General features: G+C 54.3%; 8 protein-coding genes across 8 annotated transcripts; 6 read left to right on the forward strand and 2 right to left on the reverse strand.

Annotated features, from left to right (window-relative positions):
* The first annotated feature begins 1,326 nt into the window (after positions 1-1,326).
* Positions 1,327-5,219, forward strand: BZA05DRAFT_207157 (uncharacterized protein). The gene is made up of 8 exons (XM_051479576.1): positions 1,327-1,565; positions 1,826-2,079; positions 2,135-3,013; positions 3,076-3,558; positions 3,620-3,958; positions 4,016-4,255; positions 4,310-4,759; positions 4,818-5,219. Exons 1-8 carry the CDS (start codon positions 1,514-1,516, stop codon positions 4,950-4,952), a joined length of 2,832 nt encoding a protein of 943 aa, XP_051334967.1. The 5' UTR covers positions 1,327-1,513; the 3' UTR covers positions 4,953-5,219.
* Positions 5,220-6,239: 1,020 nt separating this feature from the next.
* On the forward strand, positions 6,240-7,194 carry BZA05DRAFT_412527 (Dynamitin-domain-containing protein). Its single transcript, XM_051485112.1, has one exon. The coding sequence runs from the start codon at positions 6,314-6,316 to the stop codon at positions 6,974-6,976; it is 663 nt and encodes a 220-aa protein (XP_051334968.1). The 5' UTR covers positions 6,240-6,313; the 3' UTR covers positions 6,977-7,194.
* A 464-nt stretch (positions 7,195-7,658) lies between these two features.
* On the forward strand, positions 7,659-9,234 carry BZA05DRAFT_412529 (uncharacterized protein). Its single transcript, XM_051485113.1, has one exon. The coding sequence runs from the start codon at positions 7,949-7,951 to the stop codon at positions 8,918-8,920; it is 972 nt and encodes a 323-aa protein (XP_051334969.1). The 5' UTR covers positions 7,659-7,948; the 3' UTR covers positions 8,921-9,234.
* On the forward strand, positions 9,235-11,180 carry BZA05DRAFT_412532 (alpha-1,6-mannosyltransferase subunit). Its single transcript, XM_051485114.1, has 3 exons — positions 9,235-9,384; positions 9,570-9,719; positions 9,776-11,180. Exons 1-3 carry the CDS (start codon positions 9,372-9,374, stop codon positions 11,122-11,124), a joined length of 1,512 nt encoding a protein of 503 aa, XP_051334970.1. The 5' UTR covers positions 9,235-9,371; the 3' UTR covers positions 11,125-11,180.
* A 22-nt stretch (positions 11,181-11,202) lies between these two features.
* BZA05DRAFT_449290 (Yos1-like protein) lies at positions 11,203-11,659 on the reverse strand (the record flags this gene model as incomplete). The annotated part of the gene is made up of 3 exons (XM_051487339.1): positions 11,203-11,258; positions 11,363-11,536; positions 11,629-11,659. The coding sequence occupies 3 exons, from the start codon at positions 11,657-11,659 to the stop codon at positions 11,203-11,205; spliced, it is 261 nt and encodes an 86-aa protein (XP_051334971.1).
* A 652-nt stretch (positions 11,660-12,311) lies between these two features.
* BZA05DRAFT_427636 (mitochondrial carrier domain-containing protein) lies at positions 12,312-13,515 on the forward strand (the record flags this gene model as incomplete). Its single annotated transcript, XM_051486070.1, has 4 exons — positions 12,312-12,422; positions 12,515-12,705; positions 12,773-13,044; positions 13,121-13,515. 4 exons carry the CDS (start codon positions 12,312-12,314, stop codon positions 13,513-13,515), a joined length of 969 nt encoding a protein of 322 aa, XP_051334972.1.
* A 902-nt stretch (positions 13,516-14,417) lies between these two features.
* Positions 14,418-15,278, forward strand: BZA05DRAFT_344590 (uncharacterized protein; the record flags this gene model as incomplete). Its single annotated transcript, XM_051481131.1, has 2 exons — positions 14,418-15,065; positions 15,123-15,278. 2 exons carry the CDS (start codon positions 14,418-14,420, stop codon positions 15,276-15,278), a joined length of 804 nt encoding a protein of 267 aa, XP_051334973.1.
* Positions 15,279-17,498: 2,220 nt separating this feature from the next.
* BZA05DRAFT_360134 (P-loop containing nucleoside triphosphate hydrolase protein) lies at positions 17,499-21,131 on the reverse strand. Its single transcript, XM_051481482.1, has 5 exons — positions 20,666-21,131; positions 20,219-20,603; positions 19,600-20,126; positions 18,780-19,538; positions 17,499-18,704 (listed from the first exon to the last, which is right to left on the reverse strand). The coding sequence occupies exons 1-5, from the start codon at positions 20,721-20,723 to the stop codon at positions 17,758-17,760; spliced, it is 2,676 nt and encodes an 891-aa protein (XP_051334974.1). The 5' UTR covers positions 20,724-21,131; the 3' UTR covers positions 17,499-17,757.
* Positions 21,132-22,374: the final 1,243 nt, after the last annotated feature.

Consider the following 22,374-nt stretch of genomic DNA (forward strand, 5'->3'; position numbering starts at 1 on the left):
GCATGCAAGGTGCCTCCTAGCGATCGATAGCCGAGACAGATACAGCAGATAAACTCGGATCGGAAGTATCTACCGGGCACGCGGGTGCAGTGGGAAGGGGAAGGGGAAGAGGAAGAGGATGATGGAGAAGAAGAAGAAGAAGAAGAAGAAGAAGAAGAAGAAGAAGAAGAAGAAGAAGAAGAAGAAGAAGAAGAAGAAGAAGAAGAAGAAGAAGAAGAAGAAGAAGAAGAAGAAGAAGAAGAAGAAGAAGAAGAAGAAGAAGAAGAAGAAGAAGAAGAAGAAGAAGAAGAAGAAGAAGAAGAAGAAGAAAAAGATGGGACGGATGAGACGATGCATCTGCTTTCACGTGAAGATGGGCTGCAAGAGGAGAAGAGATTTGGGGACCGTCGAATGGATTAAGACCTTCTCACTCGGCAGAGTCTTCCCGCTACCATGATCATCGTGTCAACCTCTCTCGTTAATCTTGGCGAATATGGAGCTGGGTTGGGCTCGAGTCTCACCCGTTCTGCTCTCCAACTTCACAGCCGTGCTGAGTGCGGATATCACCGTTGTGGGTCCTGACGGTTGCCCGAAGTACAGATACTGAATTCTGTTCCGCTCAGTCTCTTCAGCCCGACTTTGCGGTCATGTGGAGGAGACTCAACACCTACCTACACCACGCATTCCGGGACATCCGCAATGCCCGCTGTTCTTCTCCGCTCGAACTATGCTCAGCTAAAGCGGGTAGTGGCGGACCGCGTGCGCGAGTGCCAGGTCCTGAAATTGCCATCTTCATCGAATCGTCAAGAAGGTTTACATACCTGCTCTAGTGGAAGTTGACGGCGAACGAGCATCTTTTTTTCTCACTCTTCTTCTCGGTCTTCTTTTCGCTCTCTCTCTCTCTCTCTCACACAACTCTCTCCGATCCTTTCAACTCTCTCCGTCTCTTCTTCGCCCTTTTTCCTTTTCTCCTCCCTCTCCTCCTCCTACTCCTTCTCCTTCCGCTTCTCCTCATTCTATTCCCTCTCTTTTCATCTCCCATCTCCATCTCCATCTCCATCTCGTCGACTTCAACACAGCAACGCCAGCAAACCGTCGCCCAACGACCTCCGCCCACGGCTCCAACAAACTTCAGAGATAGATATAGTTTCGTGTACATCTCGTTTCGGATCCCGAAGCCGTTCTCTATCTTCTTCTCTCTGTCCCCAGAGAATCCTGCATCGGGGTTGCTTCAATCCCTTTCCCTCTCAACATAATTTGCGCCAACAGTGGTGGCTCCCGCGTCATCGGGGTTGCCGCTTCTTCGCTTTTCACATCAGCCCGTTGGGCTGCGCGACGCCTCCTGCCACCACCCAGCAACCACGTCCTCCCAGCTTTCTCGAACCCCCGAATCCTCCTTCACCTGCGACACCTCAACACCCGCGCTCCGCGAACACCTCACCCAACAATATCGAGAACTACTACGACCGCAACGACAACCTTCGCCGCTAGATTCTCGCGTCCTCCACCTCCGCCGCCCTCGATACTCGCCACCATGTCGTCCTCCTCCGAAGACATGCCCCTGGCAAGGAGAGCGCCAACTAATGGTATGTGAAACCTCCACTACCTTTCGCCACGACTTCCATTTCAACCTCGCCATGCGTGTACATTTAGTCCGCTCCCTTCCGTTCCTTTCTTTCAGCTTTGCTTTCGCGTGTCGCTTGCTGGCTGCGTGGCGTGGCGTGGCTTGACACAGACAACGGAAGCACCGGCGGTGGTTGCGGTGGCGGTTGCCGTTGCTGTTTCTGTTGTGTACTCCGTTTCCCGGACCCGTTCGCTGGTCGCTGACGTCTCGGTCGATGCATAGGATCGTCATCGCCGTCGAAGCTCCGAAGAAGCCCTATATTTCCGACGAAAGTTACGAAGGCAACCGATCGCAAGGCCGACAAGGAGTACCAGAAAATGGACGTCGACAACCTGGGGGAAAACGTTCCGCAGGGCATCTCGATCAGCAATGGCCCTGTAGTGGAATACGACGCCAACGGTAGGCGACTCTCGAAACGAAAAGTCCGGAAGCCCGCGATCAAGGAAGAAAGTGACAGCGATAGTGACGCTCCGCTTGTGAGTCCTCCTGTCCCTCCATCCCATCATTCAGGCCTTTGTTGATGCCCTCTAGACGAAACGCCGAAGAACCGCCAACGGTGCTCCCAAGGCTGCTGCCGCAGTTGATTCCTCGGACGACGATGTACCGCTTGCGAAGAAATCGAGCCTCAAGGCGGCGACGAGAAAGTCAACATCCCCAACCGTCATCAGGATGCCTCCCACCATAACAGGAGGAACCGACGAGTCGGACTCTGACATTCCACTGGCTGCGGCAAAACTGTCGAAAGAGAAGGCTCAGATCATGAAGGAACAGAACCAAACCTCGAAGAAGCTTCAGGCCGAGGACAAGAAGGCTGCTGCGGCAAAGAAGCGGAAACCAACGGTCAAGAAGGAGGAAGAAAGTGACAGCGACGTTCCATTGAAGGCCAAGAAACGCGCTCCCCCGGCCAAGAAGGCGAACGGCGTCAAGAAGGAGGAGTCCTCCGATGACGGCAAGCCTCTTGCCAAAAAGCCGAGGGCTTCCAAGGCAGCGGCGGTCAAGGGGGCCGCCGTCAAGACCGAAGCTAAGGGCAAGGGACGTGTCAAGAAATCAGAAACACCCGCGGTAGCCACGCCCGGTGAAAACGGAGAGAACGAAGAGGGAGATGAGGAGGAGGAGGAAGAGTACAAGTGGTGGGAACAGCCTGAAACGGATGGCACGGTCAAATGGACTACGTTGGAGCACAACGGTGTCGTATTTCCGCCGCCTTACGAGCCCCTTCCCAAGGATGTCAAGATGCTTTACAATGGTGTTCCCGTCACACTGCCAGTTGCCGCCGAGGAGGTTGCTGGTTTCTTTGGTGCGATGCTGGAAACGAACGAGGCAAACAACAAGAAATTCGTTCAAAACTTCTTCCACGATTTCCAAGAGGTTCTCAAGGAGAGTGGAGGTGCAAGAGATCCACAGGGAAAGGTAAAAATTCGATGATCCATCTTTCTCTCTCTCAGGTGGCTTCGATGCTGACAATTATACAGAAAGTACCGATTAAGGTCTTTGAGAAGTGCGATTTCACGGCCATGTTCAACTACTTCGAAGCGAGGAAGGCCGAGAAGAAGGCAATGAGCGCTGCGGAGAAGAAGGCACTCAAATTGGAGAAAGAGGAGGCCGAGAAGAAGTACACAACCTGTCTCCTCGATGGTCGCAAGGAGAAAGTTGGCAACTTCCGTATCGAACCTCCGGGACTCTTCCGAGGACGTGGTGACCACCCCAAGACCGGAAAAGTCAAGAAACGGGTTCAGCCTGAGCAAGTCACATTGAACATCGGCACCGAAGCTCCTGTTCCTCCGCCTCCGGAGGGCCACAAGTGGGGCGGAATTCAGCATGACGACAAAGTTACATGGTTGGCGACATGGAAGGAGAACATCAACGGCAACATCAAGTACGTTATGCTGGCAGCCAATAGTAGTCTCAAGGGCATCAGCGACTACAAAAAGTTCGAAAAGGCTCGGGAACTGAAGGTGGGAAACTCTCAATGTTCATATGTGGCTGGCAGCAACTGACGATCATTTTTGCGGTTAGAAACACATCGACCGTATCCGTAAAGACTACACCAAGGACCTCAAGTCTACCCTCATGGCCGATCGTCAGCGTGCCACAGCGATGTACCTCATTGACGTCTTGGCTCTCAGAGCTGGAAATGAGAAGGGTGACGATGAGGCCGACACTGTGGGTTGTTGTTCGCTGCGTTACGAGCACGTCACACTTGAGCCGCCGAACAAAGTCGTCTTCGACTTTTTGGGTAAAGATTCGATTCGTTACCACGATACTGTCGAGGTTACGCCCCAGGTATTCAAGAATATCAAGATCTTCAAGAAGGCACCGAAAACCACCGGTGACATGATCTTTGACCGGCTCAATGTGCGTTCTGCGCCCTTTCGTTTTGGCATTTGCACGGATTATTGACATTCCATCTAGACCACCGACCTCAACAAGCATCTTCAGGGCTACATGAAGGGATTGTCTGCCAAGGTGTTCCGTACCTACAACGCCTCCTGGACAATGCAGCGTGAGATGATGCGGATACCGAACGAGGGTACAGTTCACGACAAGTATGCCGCCTACAACGAAGCCAACAGAATGGTTGCCATCTTGTGTAACCATCAGAGGACCGTGAGCAATACGCACGAAGCCTCGTTGGCCAAGGCGGGAGAGAGGGTATGATAATCCGCCCCTTACAGCGGTAACCTCGTTTCTAACGGGAGCGTACAGATCAAAGCTCTTCGGTATCAGAAGTTGCGCCTGAAGAGACAGATCCTCTTCCTCGATCCTAAGCGGAAGAAGAAGAATCCCGAGTTCTTCAAGCCGGATCCGGAAATCGACGACGATGACTGGATCAAAGAGCACCAGAAGGCCCTTATAGAACAGGAACGTGAGAAGATCACGAAGAAATTCGAAAAGGAAAACGAGAAGCTTGCTGCCGAGGGCGAGAAGGAATTGAAAACCGCCGACCTCAACGAGCGCCTGAAGGCCCTCAAGGAGATGGAGGACGAGTTCAAGAAGGAGAACAAGTCCGGCACCACCGAGCCCAAAACCCGAGGTGCCACCATCGAAAAGATCGAGGCTAGCATCGAGAAGATGGACGAGCGTATCCGCAAACTTGAAGTCGAAGCCAAGGTCAGGGACGACAACAAGACTGTCGCCTTGGGTACTTCCAAGATTGTGAGCTCCGACTGCTTCCTTCCTTTGTTCTCGAGTTGAAGCTAATTATATCAATCAGAACTACATCGACCCTCGCTTGACGGTTATGTTTTGCAAGAAGTACAACGTACCCATCGAGAAGGTTTTCACCAAGACTCTCCGGGACAAGTTCAATTGGGCGTTGCAGTCCGCGGATGAGAACTGGGAGTTTTGAAGGATCACACTCGTAGACGTAGACTTGGGGATGGCGTCGCTACTGTCTCTTGCTTATTGTTTTTATTCTTGTCCGTTTGTCTTATTTCAGTTATAACCGACAGAGAGGAGCTAGAAAGAAAAAGGTGATAAAGTGAGACTTGAAATGAGCTGGTTCCGGTTTTCTTTCTTGTATGTTTAGTTTTCTCGGTATTGTTTGATTGGAGTTTCCGCGTATACTGCATTCTGCGTTTGATTTTGGGGGAGCAGGGGGATCGGGGATGGGGTATGGATCGGTGGGGGTAGGCGTGAGGGGATGAAGGCTTGTATTTGTATAAAGGGGTTTCTTGTCTTTCTTTCTTTTCTTATCCTCTTTAAGAGATTCGTATCTAACGTAGATGGAAGACTAGGGAACAGGTGATGGTCAGGACAGTATGAGAATGAGTAGAGGGTTCCAGTGAAGAAGGTCTGGTGTGTACCTGAGTAGTGAGAACGGTGATGTGCATGGTGAACGTGCTTCGATGCGTGGCTGTCACGTCCTCAGCTGCTGCCAAGCCCGAGAACCCTGTATGTAAGATCCACACCGGTGCATAGCTCATCCAGCATCAGCCAGCTCCACCCATACCTCACCTCCATATCTACCCCATACAAATAACCGGCCCATCACTCGCGCCCGCCTCCCTCGCCATCCCGAAATCCAAACCAAACACAAAATGTCGCGAGACTACACCTCCACAATGTCTTCTAAATACGCCGCACTACCCGATCTCGTACTGCCCCACGCTCCTCCGAGCAGCTCCCCAGAGCCATGCTAACACCTCCCCGTCCCTTTCCAGGACAACTCTCAAGACATCTACGAAACACCCGACTTGACCTCCGATGTCTCGACAGCTCCGGGCACCACCCTCCCAGATATTGACGACGCCTCGTCGTCCGCCGGCTCGTCGACCAGCAGTATCGACGCAACCCCGCTGCAGCCCAGCGATGCCGCGAAGAGGTTTCTACATGCAGAGGTGGATGCCAGTGACGTGGACTTCTCGGACAGGATTGATGGCGGTCGGAGCTACAAAGTCCGACGGAAGTGGGAGGGCGAGACGAGGGAGATGCGGATTGCGAGGTTGGTTAGGGAGGTGGAGGAGGTTAGGGCGCAGGAGGTGGGGGAGAAAGAGGGTGAGGGGGACGGGGTGAAGGAACTGGCGCAGGCGTTGGAGATGTTGGTCGATGGCGCGCCGGGGAGGTTGAAGAGGTTAATGGAGGGACGGGTGGTCACAGCTACTAAGGAGGTGCCGCCCGGGGTGGTTGGGGAGGGGGGGGAGGCGGAAAAGGGAGAGGTGGGGTCTTTTCTATGCATAGTGGAGTACGGCGGCTGATGATCGATAGGATATGGAGTCCGGGACCACATCAACGTACACCGTCACATATGCCCCGGACTACAAGAAGACACACACACTGGCCAAAGTGGCAGAATTCGACGACCGCATAACGTTTCTCGAGAAGGTGCTGGGCATGTCAGCGCTCACGCTCGACGCCGACAGCGACTCCCTGCTCGCCCCCGCAATGATCCCGCATCTCGAGGAGCTTTCGCGGCAGATGACGGTGCTGAACAGCAGCACGACCAGCTCGCTCGACTCCGCGTCGCGCCGCGTAAAGCAGCTCACCGCCGACACCGAGAAGCTGGCGGAGGCGCGGAAGGCGGCGAAGACGGAGGCGGTAACGGCCGAGGAGGATGATGAGACCACCGCGAAGATCAATGCGCTGTATGGCGTCTTGCCGACCATCGAGAGTATGAAACCGCTGCTGCCGGCGCTGCTGGATCGGTTGCGGAGTCTGAGGGCCGTGCATCAGGATGCGGCTAGGGCGGCCGAGATCCTGGTGGCAGTGGAGAAGCGGCAGGAGGAGATGGCGGCAGAGATACTGAAGTGGGAGGAGACGCTGGGTAAAGTCGAGGAGGTGGTCAAGACGAGCGGGCAGACGGTCGAGGGGAACATGGTCAAGGTTGAGACGTGGGTTAGGGAGATTGAAAAGAAGATGGAGGCTTTGCGGTAGGGGAGTTTCGGTTCCGGAGTTGGGGGTGTACTTGTGTTGTGTGCTCCATGCAAGATTTATATCCTGGGTGACGTAAGGCGTGAGGGAGTCGATAATGTTAATACGGTACATGGCGAGATGTTGCTTTGGCCGGTGGGTGAACGGGCTTGAGCCGTCCACGCATTCCGTTGTATGGAATAGTGAGATTCGAAGGAATATCGTAGATCTAGAGTAGCAAGACCTCCGACGGAAACCACTTTTATCTCGTTTCCTTTCCTGTCACCAAAGAATCGAATTCCGGAACTGTGGTCGGCGCGGTGGGACACCACGTGACCGGTAGATAGCCCGGCTTTGTTTAGTCTCGGGTCTGTGCCACAGCTTTCGAATGACCAGATCGTTGCGTGCAGGTCAGAAATCAGCACGTTTGATAGATACGATCGGCACGAACCGTTCTCGGCTACCGTACCTTGCCTAGATACATCCCACCTAGAGAAATAGCTATCTCCTTACTTACCCTACTCTACATCCCGACGCGTACACTCTTGTGTAGTACTATACACCCACCAACGCCCTCTCCAATCCTCCGTGCCCCTCCACTCAATGTCTCAAAGCAGCAAGCGCAAGCGCACCAGCACACTGACGCCTCCCGCGGCGGTGGATGTTGGTGCCTCCACCTCCGCCTCCGCCGGCCCTGACGCCGCGACCATCGCTGTAACAGCCCGCGTGCTCACGCCGACGTCCAGCAGCAACCCGGCCTCGTCCTCGTCGCAGGCGCACACGCCCGTCGTCGACTGTCCGTTCAACATTGAGTTCCGCCAGGGGAGGACGGGAAGGTACTGTGCGAAGCCGGCTGCCTCCGCCATCGATGTCAGACGCCCCCCGGAGGATTCGAATACCGTCTATATTGTACGGCCGGAGAAGAAGTGGAAGGCCTTGAAGAGGTATCGGGATTTTACTGGTGGGTTGTGATTGTTGTTTTTGGGGCGGGGGAGGATGGGAGTGGGGGTGATGCTTGCTGATGCTGGGACAGTCGGTGAGGAGCACTTCGTGCCCGGCGACTTTGTGTACATCAACAACGAGAGCATACCGCACGGGACGGAGCTGACAAGCGTGGACGAGTCGAAGTTCTGGATCGCGCGGATTCTCGAGATCAAGGCCTCGGACGAATTCCACGTGTACCTGCGGATCTACTGGATGTACCGGCCCGGGGACCTGAAGGGCGGGAAGCAGTGGCATCATGGCGCCAACGAGGTGGTCAATAGTAATCACATGGATGTGGTCGATGCTATGACGGTCATTGGAAAGGCCCAGGTTGGACATTGGCTCGAAATGGATGACGACGAGGAGCTGCCGATGCTCTACTGGAGACAGATTTACGACTACATGAGCAAAACGGTTGGTGAGGTCAGGAGGCACTGCAGGTGTGACAGATATTATAATCCCGACAGGAAGATGTACGGCTGCGGTAATCCGGCGTGTGGGAAGTGGTTGCATGAGGAGTGTCTGATTGAAGAAGTCAAAAAGCGGGTGATGGAGCGCGGGGGTGGGCCGCCGCCGAGGACGGAGTATAAGATGGACGTGGATATTACCGAGGGTGGTGGGGGCTTGGTCAAGGTGGCGCCGAAGCGGAAGGGCGGCGGTACGGGTGTGGGTGTGGGGCTTACCGTCCCTGCGCTGCGCACTGCTGCCGTCCCCGAGATGCCAAAGAAGAATACGCATATTGCGGCCGGGGCGGTGCATGCAAAGAACGGAAAGAGGAAGACGAAGAAGGAGATACTCGCCGAGCTCGAAAAGATACAGGTTACGTTCGTCGACGGCAAGAAGGTGATGGCGCATGTGCGTGATATCCGCGGTGTCAGTGCTACAGTTGGAAATAAGAATCACGAACACGAACATGCTGAATACAAGATTCAGGAATGGGATGAAACTGTTGATTGTTTGGCTTGTGGTACAACGCTCGAGTGATGGGGTGTGGTGTTTGGGCATTATTTTTACGAGATGCTTTATGTGTTTCTTATTATTATGGGAGTGTGGGAGAGGGCTGAGAAAATAAGAATGACTGGACGAAGGATAGTGCTCGGGGAAGGTCTATTTCATTCAAGTATTGGGGTTGGCTTTCTGGGGAGATAATGGTGTTTAATGGTGTTTCTTTGCTCTATTCTGCTTTTGCTCCTGTCACCTGTGTATGTTTTATGAGTTTTATCATTGTTATTGAGCGGTTTGCTTTTGTTTAATGATTTCGCGCGGTCTAAGGGTGGTAATAGATGGTCGTTACGCGATTGAGATTTCGAGCGCCACCAACGATCGACATGACGTGTATAGTTAGGTGCCTATTCTATCTCGAGCTCCCTGGTAACTCAACTGTAGCCGGTATCCTAGATTCAACGTCACCCCAAGGCTCGATCCTACCATCACAATGGGCGCAATGGGTCTGTCGACAACTCTGCCGCCTCGATGCCAGACCTTCTACTAACTGGCATCTAGATGTCATCTTGCACCTGCTGCCACCGCTCACGATCCTGAGCCACCTACTCGTCTCGCCCTTCACCAAAGTCGAGGAATCCTTCTCCCTCCAGGCCACTCACGACATACTTCGCCACGGCCTCCCAACCAGCAACGTTACCCTCCTATCTCACCGCGCACTATGACCACCTGGCCTTTCCAGGTGCCGTCCCTCGCTCCTTCGTCGGGCCACTTCTCCTCTCGCAAGCCAGCATACCATTCATCCACCTCTTTGGCGGCTCCGTGAACGAGCAAGTAATAGGTCCAGCGTCCCCCCTCACCTCCGTGACACGCACAGCTTACACGCCTCACAACCAGTCCGTGGCACACTCGGTCTCCTCTCCTCTCTAGCACTGAGTTACTACATCCGTCGCGTGCGCCTCGCCTATGGCGCACCCACAGCATGGTTCTACACATTACTCCAGCTGTCGCAATTCCACTTTGCATACTACGCCTCGCGCACGCTCCCCAACACATTCGCACTGATCCCCTCGGTGATCGCACACGCATGTTTCCTTCCCGCGCCGGGCTGGCGGCAATCCACGCAGCGGAACCATCTCAAGCTCGGGATCTACCTGCTGACCCTCGCCACGGTGGTATTCCGCAGCGAGTTGGTGCTGCTCCTGGCATTCCAGGCGTTGGACCTGCTAGTTTCGCGGCGGCTGACGCTGCCGCAAATCTTCGCTGCCGGGCTCGCCGGCGGGATCATGGGGCTTGTGGCGACGCTCGCGGTGGACTCCTACTTCTGGCTGTCGTTCGGCGCCGCACCGATCTTTACCACGCCGGTGCTGACGGAGCGCTTCGGCCTGCTGTGGCCCGAGTTCTCGGCCTTTCACTTCAACGCGGTGCTGGGCTCCGCTTCGCAATGGGGGGATAGTCACTGGCACTACTACTTCACCTCCGCGCTGCCGAAGCTGCTGCTCAACCCCACCAGCCTCGTGCTGCTACCCCTGGGCGCCTTCGCGCTGCCGCACGCAGCACGCGCACTCCTCCTACCCGCGCTCTCGTTCATCACCGTCTACTCCGCCGCCGTGAAACACAAAGAGTGGCGCTTCATCGTGTACACCGTCCCGCAGATCACGCTGATGTCCGCCCTCGCGGCGGCGTGGCTGTGGAATCGCCGCGCGAAGTTTGTGGCCATCCGACTGCTACTGCTGGCGGTGCTCGCGTCGGTCCCCGTGAGCTTAATGGCGTCCGCCGGGATGGCCGCAGTGAGCTCGTTTAATTACCCCGGTGGCGAGGCGATGCAGAGGGTTCACGCGCTTGCGGTGTCGGGGAATACTACGGGCACGGAGATGAAGGTCCACCTCGACGTGTTGACGTGCATGACCGGCGCCACACGGTTCTTGCAGGAAGCGCCGCTGTATCCCCCCTCGACACCTAAGTATGCGAGTCACATAGTCTGGGACAAGACGGAAGACGCGACTACGCTGCTCACGCCCGCCTTCTGGGAGGACGTGGAGTATGCGCTCGTCGCGGCGAAGGAGAAGACGATTGGCCCGTACGAGGTGGTGGATGTCATCCGTGGGTTTGGGGGCGTGCGGGTGTTCAGGCCTGGTGATGAGGAGGGCGGCGAGGGGTGGGGGCTACGGAGGTATCTGGGTGGGTGGTGGGTCGGTGTCAACATGAGGGAGTGGATATGGATCGTGCGTAGGCAGAGTTTGTAAAAATAGCAGTAATTCTATGGCATTGATATCCTCCTCCTCCTCCTCCTACTCCGCCGCTTCCCCCGTCAGGAGAAACGTCTAGCCCAGAAGTAGTTCGTAGATGATAACCACAGTATTAATCCCGATGAGCGGTACTGTTGTCGACACATTAGCCCAATCCCCCAATTCCACAATACACCCCCAGCTTCCCCTTCCCCCACCCCTTCCAGCCCCCAGCCCCCAGCAGAGAAGCACTTACTCCTAGTCAACAACCTCGTCGCCGATATGAGGTTTACCATCTTCGCCTTGATGCTGACATCGCCCGTGTTCCCGCCAAACGACACCTGCTCCGGCTGCGTTGCTGCCCAGCCGATGCGCGCAAGGAAGCGGTCTTCTGAGAGGATCGCGATGCCGTTGATTATCAGGATTATCACTGGGGGTTGTTAGCTTACTGGAAGGGGGGAAGGGAGCTAGGGGAGGGGGGAGGGGGGAGGGATTGGGGAGCGGAGGGAACTGGGGGCGCACTCTTGATCAGTGGGAGAAGGCCGAAGAGCATTTTGGCGGTTCTGGGGGTGGTGTGTTCCGGGAATGGGAGGTGGTGGGTGTTGCCGTGCTGTGCTGGTGATCGTGGTGAGGTTCGCGGGCGAGGTGTCGTATGCGTGAGCGTGGGCGTGAGCGTGAGGGAGTTGCCGCGTTTAGCTGCAGTGGACTTTAAATATCCACGCGATCTGGTAAGTACTCCAGAGTACGTAGTGCACCGCCACAGATACACGGGAAGCGCCACACCGACGAGTAGTACCTAGTAAAGCACGTTCCATGGCTCTTCCAGAATCCACTGTGCGTTCATTCCGAAACCGATCGAGATTCAGATTTCCCTCATCCGCAGCCGGGATGGACAATTCCCCCGCAGTGGTAATGGTATCCTCTATCCAGTTCCTATGTATTCTCGCTCCGTCAGGTTCCGGCAACTCGCTTTCCCTCAACCCTAGAGTAGGCATATTAGCAGTGACATCACCCCTCACGTCTCAGCTTCCAGGTTTCCGCTGCTGGATAAACTGCGTGCCGGAGATAAGACGGTGCAGCAACAACACAACTCGGCTGCCGGTTGAGCCGGATACACAATATAACGAGCACTTCTTTTCCTTCGTTCTTCCCTTTTATCTTCACATCGACGGAGTCACAGAACCCCACAGCATATCACTCGAGCCATGGACAAAGCGCAAGCACTCGCCGCGAAAGCCACCCCCGGCGGCCCGGGGATTGAGCTGTACTCCGCGAAATTCTACGGCGCGTGCACCATTGGCGGGATGCTTGCTTGCGTACATCCCCCTCTTCCCACCCCGCTCCCCGCCAGTTCCCCCGCCCCCCGCCAGTTCCCCCGCCCTCCACTGACACTCGTCCACCTACGTAGGGCGTAACACACACCGCCGTCACCCCGCTAGACCTTGTCAAATGCCGCAGACAAGTGGATTCGAAGCTCTACAAGGGCAACTTCCAAGCGTGGAGCACGATCATGCGGGCCGAGGGCGTGCGCGGGATCTACACCGGCGGCTCCCCCACGTTCTTTGGGTACAGTGCGCAGGGAGCGTTTAAATACGGCGGGTATGTCTCCTCCTTCTTAGTTAATGGCGTGCTGGGTTGGGCTGGGTTGACGGGGATGTGCGGCCAGATACGAGTACTTCAAGAAAGCGTACTCGACGCTCGCGGGCCCCGAGAACGCCGAGCGCTACAAGACCGGAGTCTATCTTGCTGCGTCGGCCAGTGCAGAGTTCCTGGCGGATATCGCGCTGTGCCCGTTCGAGGCGGTCAAGGTGCGCATGCAGACGACGATTCCGCCCACGTTCACAGGCACCTTCCAGGGCATCTCGAGTGTGGTGGCGAAGGAGGGCGTGGCTGGCCTGTATAAGGGCATTGTCCCGTTGTGGGGGAGGCAGATTCCTTGTGAGTAACGAGCTGGGGGATTGGGTGGGGGAGGAGAGGGGGAATGCGGGGATGGTTGCTGATGCATGATTGCCAGACACGATGATGAAATTCGCCTCGTTCGAAACGATCGTTTCGATGATCTACGCGCGGCTCGCGAAGCCCAAGGACCAATACGGCAAGGGCGTGCAGACGGCGGTATCCTTCACGGGAGGCTACCTCGCCGGAATCCTGTGCGCGATCGTATCACACCCGGCAGACGTGATGGTCTCCAAGCTGAACCAGAAGCGCGCGCCCGGCGAGAGCGCGGGCCAGGCCACCAGTAGAATCTACAAGCAGATTGGGTTCGGAGGGTTGTGGAATGGTCTGCCTGTCAGGATCGTCATGATTGGTACCCTCACCGGTCTGCAGTGGCTCATGTATGATTCGTTCAAGATCATGGTCGGACTGCCGACTACGGGTGGCGCGGCTGCGGAGGAGGAGAAGAAGTAGAATGGGATAGAGAATGGGGAAAATAAGGGGAAGAAGGAGGACGGAGCGAGGTTGCTTTGATTTGGCGTAATATACCAACCAGTCTTTATTCGTTCATTATCACGATACCGTCGAGTGACTATCTATGACAAAGTGTTCGAGACATCGACGCCAATCGTAACTAATGCATCACCAAGCCCTTGGTGTGCATGTGCGAGCAACAAACCAAGAAACTACCTGAGTACCATCTTGCATCTGCGGTGGCAACATGCGTAGGGTGCCACCACCAACCCACCAGTGCCAGTGGCCAGATGCACCCAGCGACCAGATGCGCCGAGCAACCATAACGCCATGACGTCCCACCACCACAGCGTGGCACGGGGGCGGAGCGCGGGGAGCGGGGAGGGAGGGCGGTGACGTATACATACCGCTCGATATAAACCCACCGCCCGCCTCTACGCTCATCTCACTCATCACTCAATTCCCCCCTCGATACTCATCTCATCCATCACACTCAATTTCCCACAAATCACAAGCAAATACTACGAGTAAATAAAACAGCAATGGACTCAATCTTTGCCGCCGTCAAAGACACCCTCGTTGACAAAGCCCTCGGACGGGACGACAAAGACAAGGACCGAGACACCGAGCGAGAGCGGGACACAGACGCCGACCGGGAGCGCGCCTCCTACCCCTCCTCATCCAACCGCAACGAGCACTCATCCTCCTCCTCCTACCCACCCAACCAGTCCTCGCACGGCCGTGACGAGCGCCGAGACGAGGACCTTGGCAGCGGCTACGGCGGCCACGGCGGACGCTCACAAGACCAACGGCCGGCGGGGTACGGCGAGGACTCATCGCGCGACACGCGCGGCTACAGCCGCGACGAAGCACAGAGCCACGACCCGCGCGACGACGACCACATGCGGGGCTACGGCGGGCACGGGGGGCGGGCGCAGGACCAGCGGCCGGCGGGCTACGGCCAGGACTCGGAGCGCGATGTGCGCGGGTACCCGCGGCCGTCGGACGATGAGCGGGGGAGTGGATATAGTGGGCATGGTGGCCGCGCGCAGGAGCAGGGAAGGGCGACGTACGGCGAGGATAGCGAGCGCGATGTGAGGGGGTATTCTCGCGAGGAGGCGCAGAGGGATGTTCCTGCTGGTAGAGAGTACCGTGCTGGTGCTGGGGCGAATACGGCGCAGGAGTACTACTCCGGTGCGTCTGGGGAGTACCGGGGCGCCGTTGAGGTGGCCGAGCGAGAGAGCTCCGAGAGCGGATCGTTGTTTAGTAGTGCGCTCAAGATGTTGAGTGGCAGCCAGGCGCGCAAGGACGACGTCGATGAGGACGAAGTCGTCAATACGCACAAGCAGGTGTATGGTGGCGGGAACACCGGACAGCTCGGCAGCCAGAGTCTTGGGCAGGCGGCGGCGATGCAGGCGCTGAAACACTTTACGGGCGGCAGTGGCGGAAGCTCGGGCGGTGCCGCCGCCGGAGGTCAGAATGCGTTTATTGGCATGGCGATGGCCGAGGCGGTCAAGCTGTTCGATACGCAGAGGGCGCAGGGCAATGTGGTAAGTCTTACTTTTATTTCTCTTTAATTTGATACACGTGGATTAACTGGGGTGTAGGCACCCACCGAGACCAAGCAGGACGTGGTCGGACAGGCTGCACAGTTCGCACTCAAGCTTTTCTTGAAGAGCAAGATGGATGCTGCTACTGGAGGTAGCGGTGGTGGTGGTGGTGCTGGGTTGATGGGGTTGGCGCAGCAGTTCTTGATGAAGTGAGACAGGCGCACTGACGATGGGGGTGGGGATCATTGAATAAAAAATGCGGTTTATTGGTCTGGTTCTGGTCGTCGCGATTGTGACTGACGAGCCTCATTGTGTGTGTGAATCCGCTGTGCCCAATTTCGGAGGATACCTGTGGCCCTATCCCATGAATCGTAAGTTTAGGCTTAGAGTTCCAAAATGACTACACAGATCCACTCACCCCGGTATCTCTCGAAAAGTAGATCATATAAGCCCAGAGAACTTGTGGAGAAGGACGCTGCTCTTCTACCTCCTATCTACAATGTGGCAAGATCTGGAAGTCTCCACCCTTATGGTTGATTTTTTAAATGAGACGCGGCGTGAGGGATTCGTGTTCCGGCGAGTCAAAACTTCAGACAAAAACCTGGTAGGCTCAGCACAACAACCGTTTTCTGCATCATAGAAACTTCAGAGAGCAAAGATATGGTATAGTAGAAGCTATCCAGTGTCACCAGCTCCTCAAAAGACAAAGCACGGATGAAAAAACGTAGTGACACGGAATATCACTCGCTAGCAGTTGACATTCACACAAATCGCACCCCCGCCGCCGTCCTGAAACAAGTCCCGGCTATCCGAAATTCACCTGCTTGGCCTGGAGACATGGTACAATCACAGTCCTGAGGCCGCATTGCTGGCTCCGTTTCCGCAAGAGGCCATACATGGAACCGTGCCAGCTACCTACCTTCTCAGATTCTCCACAAAATTCAAAGCCTTCAGATGTCCGCATTTTCATTGTTCTATAGATAGTCATCTCTGATAGTTCTATATAATTTTCAAAGTTGCTGGGAAAGGTAACCTAGCATGGCATACAACCTCTCTTTACTACCGTAGTTTCGATGGCATAGACCGCAGGACAAAAATCAGCCTCATCCTGAGAGGAGAGAAAGTGTCGCCATTTGCGCTCAAGACCCAATGATCGTGTAAGGTCTGGGGATTCTCGCTACGTCACAGTAATTTGAGGAGCAGCTGTATCATATTGTATGAATTTTAGGGGTTCGGGGAAAGATTCCATGTGGTGGTGGTGGGCCGGTATGGGTCGTGAAAAGCTGTAAAAATCACGCGGATTTGCACTTTTACATAGGTAGAAAGTGTGCCTTGAACCAACATCAACATCACAATATCACGTCAATGGATTAAATGCTAGATCTGTATCCGAAGAACGTATCAGGCGGGTCAAAATCTTCCTGATTGAATTTGGGTGGGCGCCTCGGGTGTCGGCATTGGAGAGGCCGGCACTTTTGAGGCGATTATATTCGGAACTCCAGCACACTACGATCCATGGATAGTCCTTGAGGGTTTTTATATGTTGGATCTCGGATACGAATAGGATGTAGGTAGTTATAATCTTCAGGTGTGGCTGTGACCAGATTTGTCCCCGATTCTGACTCGCGGCTCGTTTGCAAGCGGTGTTTTGGCGTGTATCCTACTTGAAGGAGACGGTATCCGCGGTGGTACCAGTAGGATGAGGAGTAATAGGGGTGAGAAGGTATCCGCCACAGATCCAGCAGGACAAATAGCAGTAGGAGGAGACGGTATCCACGGTGGTGCCGGTAGGACAAGGAGTAATAGAAGGAGACGGTATCCGCGTTGGTGGGCAGGGCGAGGAGCAGCCTTTGGGATATCAGAGTATCCACCGCAGGTCCAGCAGGGCGAGTAGCAGTAGGGGAAGACACTGGTATCCGCGGTGGTGCCAGTGCGGTATCCGCCGCGGGTGCAGTGGCATGGCGAGGACTCTCACTTAGGGCTCCGTGACGAATGAGCATCGGGTGGGTGGTGGAACAACTTTCATGTTACGTCTTGCCTGTGATGAAGAAAGTACCTCTTCCACATGCAATACCTACAGTTTCTTGACTCCTTGATGTTTTGTTTCATTTTTTCTTGTGTTTGCGTTTAATGCGGTCTCTACCGCTTTTCTTCGAATTCTTATTCAAGTTCATGCAAAGGGCAATCAACTGCGGAATTAGAATAAATCCGTGTTTCTTGAGAGTTTTTTTTTGGTGTTGGCTAACAGTCCACGCCAATCGGGGTTGTAGCAGAATACGTGTTGTTAGAAATACAAGATTCACACCGGATTTGCTCAAACACAGCACTCTGTAATTCCAAGCATCCGGACTTGCAAGAGTGGTTGGTAAATCACCGTACTGACACGGGGTTAGGCCAAATACATGGTTCACACCGTGTCAATTTTGCCCACATTTTTTTTTGCTGAAAGATAACTCGTATCATAAGTGCGGTAGCCTCCCTCGAAACACCAAATAACGACGCTGAAACAGAAGTAGAACTCCGAAATAACACATCCAACAAATTCGCAAACACAGCCTCAACTTGCAAGCAGCTGCGTGTCGCTGATACTATGCGTCCCTCCTTCGCATTCATATCCACCCGCTACTCTCTTCCAATTGTATCCCGCCACACAGACCCCCATCTCTCTCAGCTTTTTTTGCGCCCTCTTTTCCTACTCGCCCTCTTTGTCAATTTCTTCTTGTACCTTGGAAGCATCTTGTGGAGAGGATGGTCCGAATGTGTTCGTTCGTCTGCTGCCGCTGGGGCCGGCTGCTTCTTTGGTGCGGTGGGGGGTGCAAATTAGTGGCGCCTGGTCAGTAGCTTTGGCAGTGGCAGTGTCGGCGTGGGTAGCTGTGTTATCTTGAGGTGCTTCGTCCTGGGCACGGGCAAGGGAATCTTCACCTGTTTGATTTGGTGTTGGGCAACCGGCCTTTCCAGCGCTGGTATTGCATCTCTCTCGTTGCAGAGCAATCATCCTCCGTATGCACGCGTCCGCGGTGGCAGGCTCGAAGAACAGTTCCCTTGTGTGACCCTGAGCCATCACTTCGAACACAACCGATGACATCTGCGCGGCTAGTGTCTTGATATCTCGGGCATTGCTCCAGGTCGGAAAGACGGATAGAATTCGAAACAGCTTGGCCAGGTGACGATATCCCGGGGAAGAGGGATTCTTAAGGAAACTGGCGGAAATTCGCCTTTTCTCGAGCTCCCGGTCTAGTAGGGACAAGCATTCCGCGGGCTTCAGCTTCTCAAAAACGATTTCGTCAGGAAAGAGACTCGAAAGCGAGGGTCTGACGGCCATCAAGCGAGACATGTCCACAGAGTACCCTGCGAGAATGACGATCATCTTGCCGGAGTATCGTGGGGTGCCCAGAAGGTATATAAACTCGTGGACCGCTTCGGCTGCATATTGTCCGTCGGCAAGACGATACGCCTCGTCCACGAATAGTACTTTTCCGAGGGCATTTTCGAGTTGTGCCTTGGTCTTGGGACTGGTTTGACCGACATACTGACCGATGAGATCTGAAGCGGAACACTCAATCACGTCCGGGGTGGACAAGAAGCCCATATCATAGTAAATCTTGCCCATATTGCGGGCCGTGGTTGTTTTCCCAGTACCTATGAATATCGAAATTGTTAGCCTTGCCCACCCAATGAGAGCGGATTGATGTGCGCAAGTGGATGTTTACTGACCCGGTGGACCTGTGAATACAAAGCGCGTGGGAACTTGCTCACGGGGATTGAAACCGTGGTTCTTCAGCACAGTCGCGAGTCGCTGTAAGCCCTCCAACTTCGTGATGATGCTATTGCTCACGAGGTCCTTGAGACGTTGCCTGCACTTGCTGATTGCGTTTTGGCTGCGATCGAATTCTGGGTCGAAGTCTTCGGGCTCAAATACAGCATCGTATCGTCGTTTGGTATAATCTTCCCCCCTCAGTTGCTTGGCTTGATAGTTCAGCTTGGCCTTATTGAGACATGCGTCAACCTCTCCTCCATTGGAAAAGTTCGGGCGCATTCGGGCGCGGTCTAGGATGTCGTGAGCGACACTGAGAGCTTCCGGTGTTGCAGTTACATCCAATTCCTTCATTTTCAACGTTAGGATGTTTTTCAACTGCCCTAAATCGAAGTCCTCGAACCGGAAAGGATCATCGATGGCGAATCGTCGGGCGAGTCCGGGGTTGGCATTCTGGAACATTTCTTTGAGCTTGTCCTCGTAGCCGAGCATGAGGATGCATCGGTCGTCCCCAGGAACGCCCTGAACCTCTGCCACGATGGTGTCGACCACTGCCTTTCTGTAGTTATCCTGCTGCTTGTCGGGTGCGCCGGAGTTCAGCATGTACGCATCGTCAATGATTAAAACCTTTCCTAGTGTAGTTGCGAGGAGGGCTCTCGTTTTGGCCTCCGACTTTCCGAGACATTCGCCAATGAAATCCGCTGGATTCTTCACGACCACTATTAAGACGATGAAGTAGGCGACTTTGCCACGTGCCAAACGATGAAGGGAGCTCTTTACCTTCTCCAGTGCTGAGAAGCGATAGATCAGCCATGATTTGCCCATATAGCTTGGCAACCGTGGTTTTGCCTGTTCCTGGCGATCCTACGAAGACCCGGTTAAGAGGGAAGTCAAGTGGCTTCAGTTCCTTGAGCTCTCGTTCGTAATTCGTTTGAATCAATTCGCTCATCGTCCGCGCCGACGACTTGACGGCTTCGAGTCCGATGAGCGTATTGAGCTTCTCCCATGCTGGTCCGGCAAATACTTTTGTAGGTCTTGGTCCGATCAAGTCTTCCTGCGTGAATTCAAGATACTCTTCCGGCTGTGGACGGATGCCGCTCCTCCTTTTCTCGGTCAGACGCCTGGCCTGGCGCTCTGATATCTTCGTCAACAGATTATTGACGGAACGAGCATTCCCAAAACCCCTAAGTCCTCGGCCTCGGGCCAATCGGCGGACAGCAACACGCATGAAAAGACCGTCTATACCCCCTGCAATCACCATCCTATCAGCGCCTGACATCTTGAGTACCTCTTCGTAGGAGTCCGAGCTATCAGAGTCCGAGCCACGAAAGTGATGGGGTTTCTTCTTTTTTCGAAGATGCTGTACTTCTTGTCGATGCAGTCGGATAGAATTTGCCACAGCTCCACATCCTCAAAATCGGTAAACTGCAGGGTGTAAGGAATCCTGCTAGACAATCCGGGATTGTGTTCGAAGATGGTTTCCATTTCCTTGTTGTACCCGACAAAAATGACAACCAGCTTGCCGATATGGTTTTCTATCTCAGTGAGGATGATATCGAGAGCTTGTCGTCCTGCGTTCGGCGTGTAGGGAGCAGTAAGTTGATAAGCTTCGTCCACGAAGAGGACCCCCCCTCCCCGCTTGATAAGCTCATCAATGTGCATTTGAACCACATCGGGCCCCTGATGTGTAAGTTTTGCGCCGGATGTCTCAGTTACTTCGTTTGATGTCAAAATCCCCACAGATGCTAGAAATTTCGCATAAATACGAGCCACAGTTGTTTTTCCTACATGTACCAGTTTAGTACTGAGAACGATACCGATGGTCAAGCCAGGGTTTGTCACATACCAGTCCCAGGATTTCCTTGGAACACGACGTTGAATCGTTCTTTCGCAAATGGGACCATGAGTTCGTCGATCGCATCGTTCTTGTCGTCATATTGCTTCTTTTGCCGTTCCCACTCTTCCGCTGCAGCGGAATGCAAGGGCTTGAACGGTCGTGTGTCATGAGTCTTCTCGGAGGTTGCGTTCGAGTTCCGAGGTTCATTGACGGAAGGAGCTTCGAAAGCAAAGGCTACGGTTGACTGTAGTACCTGACGCTATGGATCCACACTTGTAAAACCACTCGGGCGTGAAGGTTGTTTGGTGACGAGTGATATAAGTGACCACGGCATCAAGACACTAGACGTTTGGGCTATGCAGCGCGGTGCGCACAACCGTCCACACTGGGTGATGGCCGTCCCGCAGTACATTTGAGGCTGACAGGTCGGTTTTCTGCGCTGCCATGTATTCCTAAATCACTGGCCAGTGACCTGTCATGCTTAGAAGCACAATGCAAGTGTCTGTACACCATACAGATAGGTATGGCCACAACCGTTTAGAATAGCTGGGCGTAGCATACGCAGGCCAGTACGACGGAGGTAACCTGGGCAATTAGTGTTGCTCAACCGGGCTGATGGGGGCCTGTACGGGCAGGTGTTCAGGTTGTCTCTTTTGGTCTCGTAGCTATCACACGTAGTCGAACCAGTTCGCAGCGGAGAGGGTATCAAAACACCACATGGAAGAGAGGCCGCTACCAATGCTCGCCATAATCTGGCAGTTTTTTCCGTGCATGCACCACAAAAAGGTGCGCACTCGAGCTCATCTCTCCGACGGACGTATACGAAAGGCAACCGGGGAGAACAGTCGCCATTGCGTCTTGCATCCTACCTCCACGTAGGTGGGTGAGTTTCAGCTCTCGTACACTCCGAATCCTTCGAGAGAGTCCGGCGAGGAGACTGGATGTAGATTGGCGCGAATTGCCTGGTCGAAGGCGTGGTTATCCATGAGTAATGTTATCTAGATATACGGATTTCGGTTGACACCACCCGGCTAACTAGTTACTGGCTTGGCGGCTCAATGATCCTGAGATCAAAAATACTCGCACACGGTGTAATTAAAATACCTCTGCCGATGACCAACTAAAAACACACTCTAATGCCTTGGGGAGTCGGGACTCTTCTTTACCCCTCTCGTGGAATTGGAGTATATCTTTTATCAAAGACCGGGCAAAACGTGGTAGGGAAATTGCACGAATAATCCCCTCGGAAGGGTGAACATTCTAGTCGTTGCCGCCATGGCCTGGATGGGTTGAATGCGAATCTGATGAAACAAATAAATGCCCTTAGAACAAGGTCGAGGCTGGCAGCCTCTACTATGCGGCTGCATCATCTCTGGCCCGGTCAGTGCGGGCGAAGCTGCGCTGGGTATGAATTGCTGGACGGTAAATCAAGAGGATGTTTTTTTTTCTGTTCATTCATTGATTGCGTGCGACCTATCAAGATCGTGGCAATATCTACACGTTCACCCCCGTTTCCCCACCACTGTCCAACCCAACTTTCATCAAGTGGCCCTGATATGGCTTTCCCCGCCCCCGAAATCAAGAGGATGGAGGGGACGTGGCAAGAATGTCAACGGGAAAGGAGCAACCGAAGAGTGATGCCGAAGTGCAACAACAGACATAGCTGCAGTGCAACAGCAGAAATAGCTGCAACGTTGGCTCATGTCGGGTTTTCAACA

The sequence above is a fragment of the Tricharina praecox genome, assembly GCF_024521635.1.
Source record: "Tricharina praecox strain CBS 144465 chromosome Unknown BZA05scaffold_42, whole genome shotgun sequence".
NCBI classification, from domain to species: domain Eukaryota; kingdom Fungi; phylum Ascomycota; class Pezizomycetes; order Pezizales; family Pyronemataceae; genus Tricharina; species Tricharina praecox.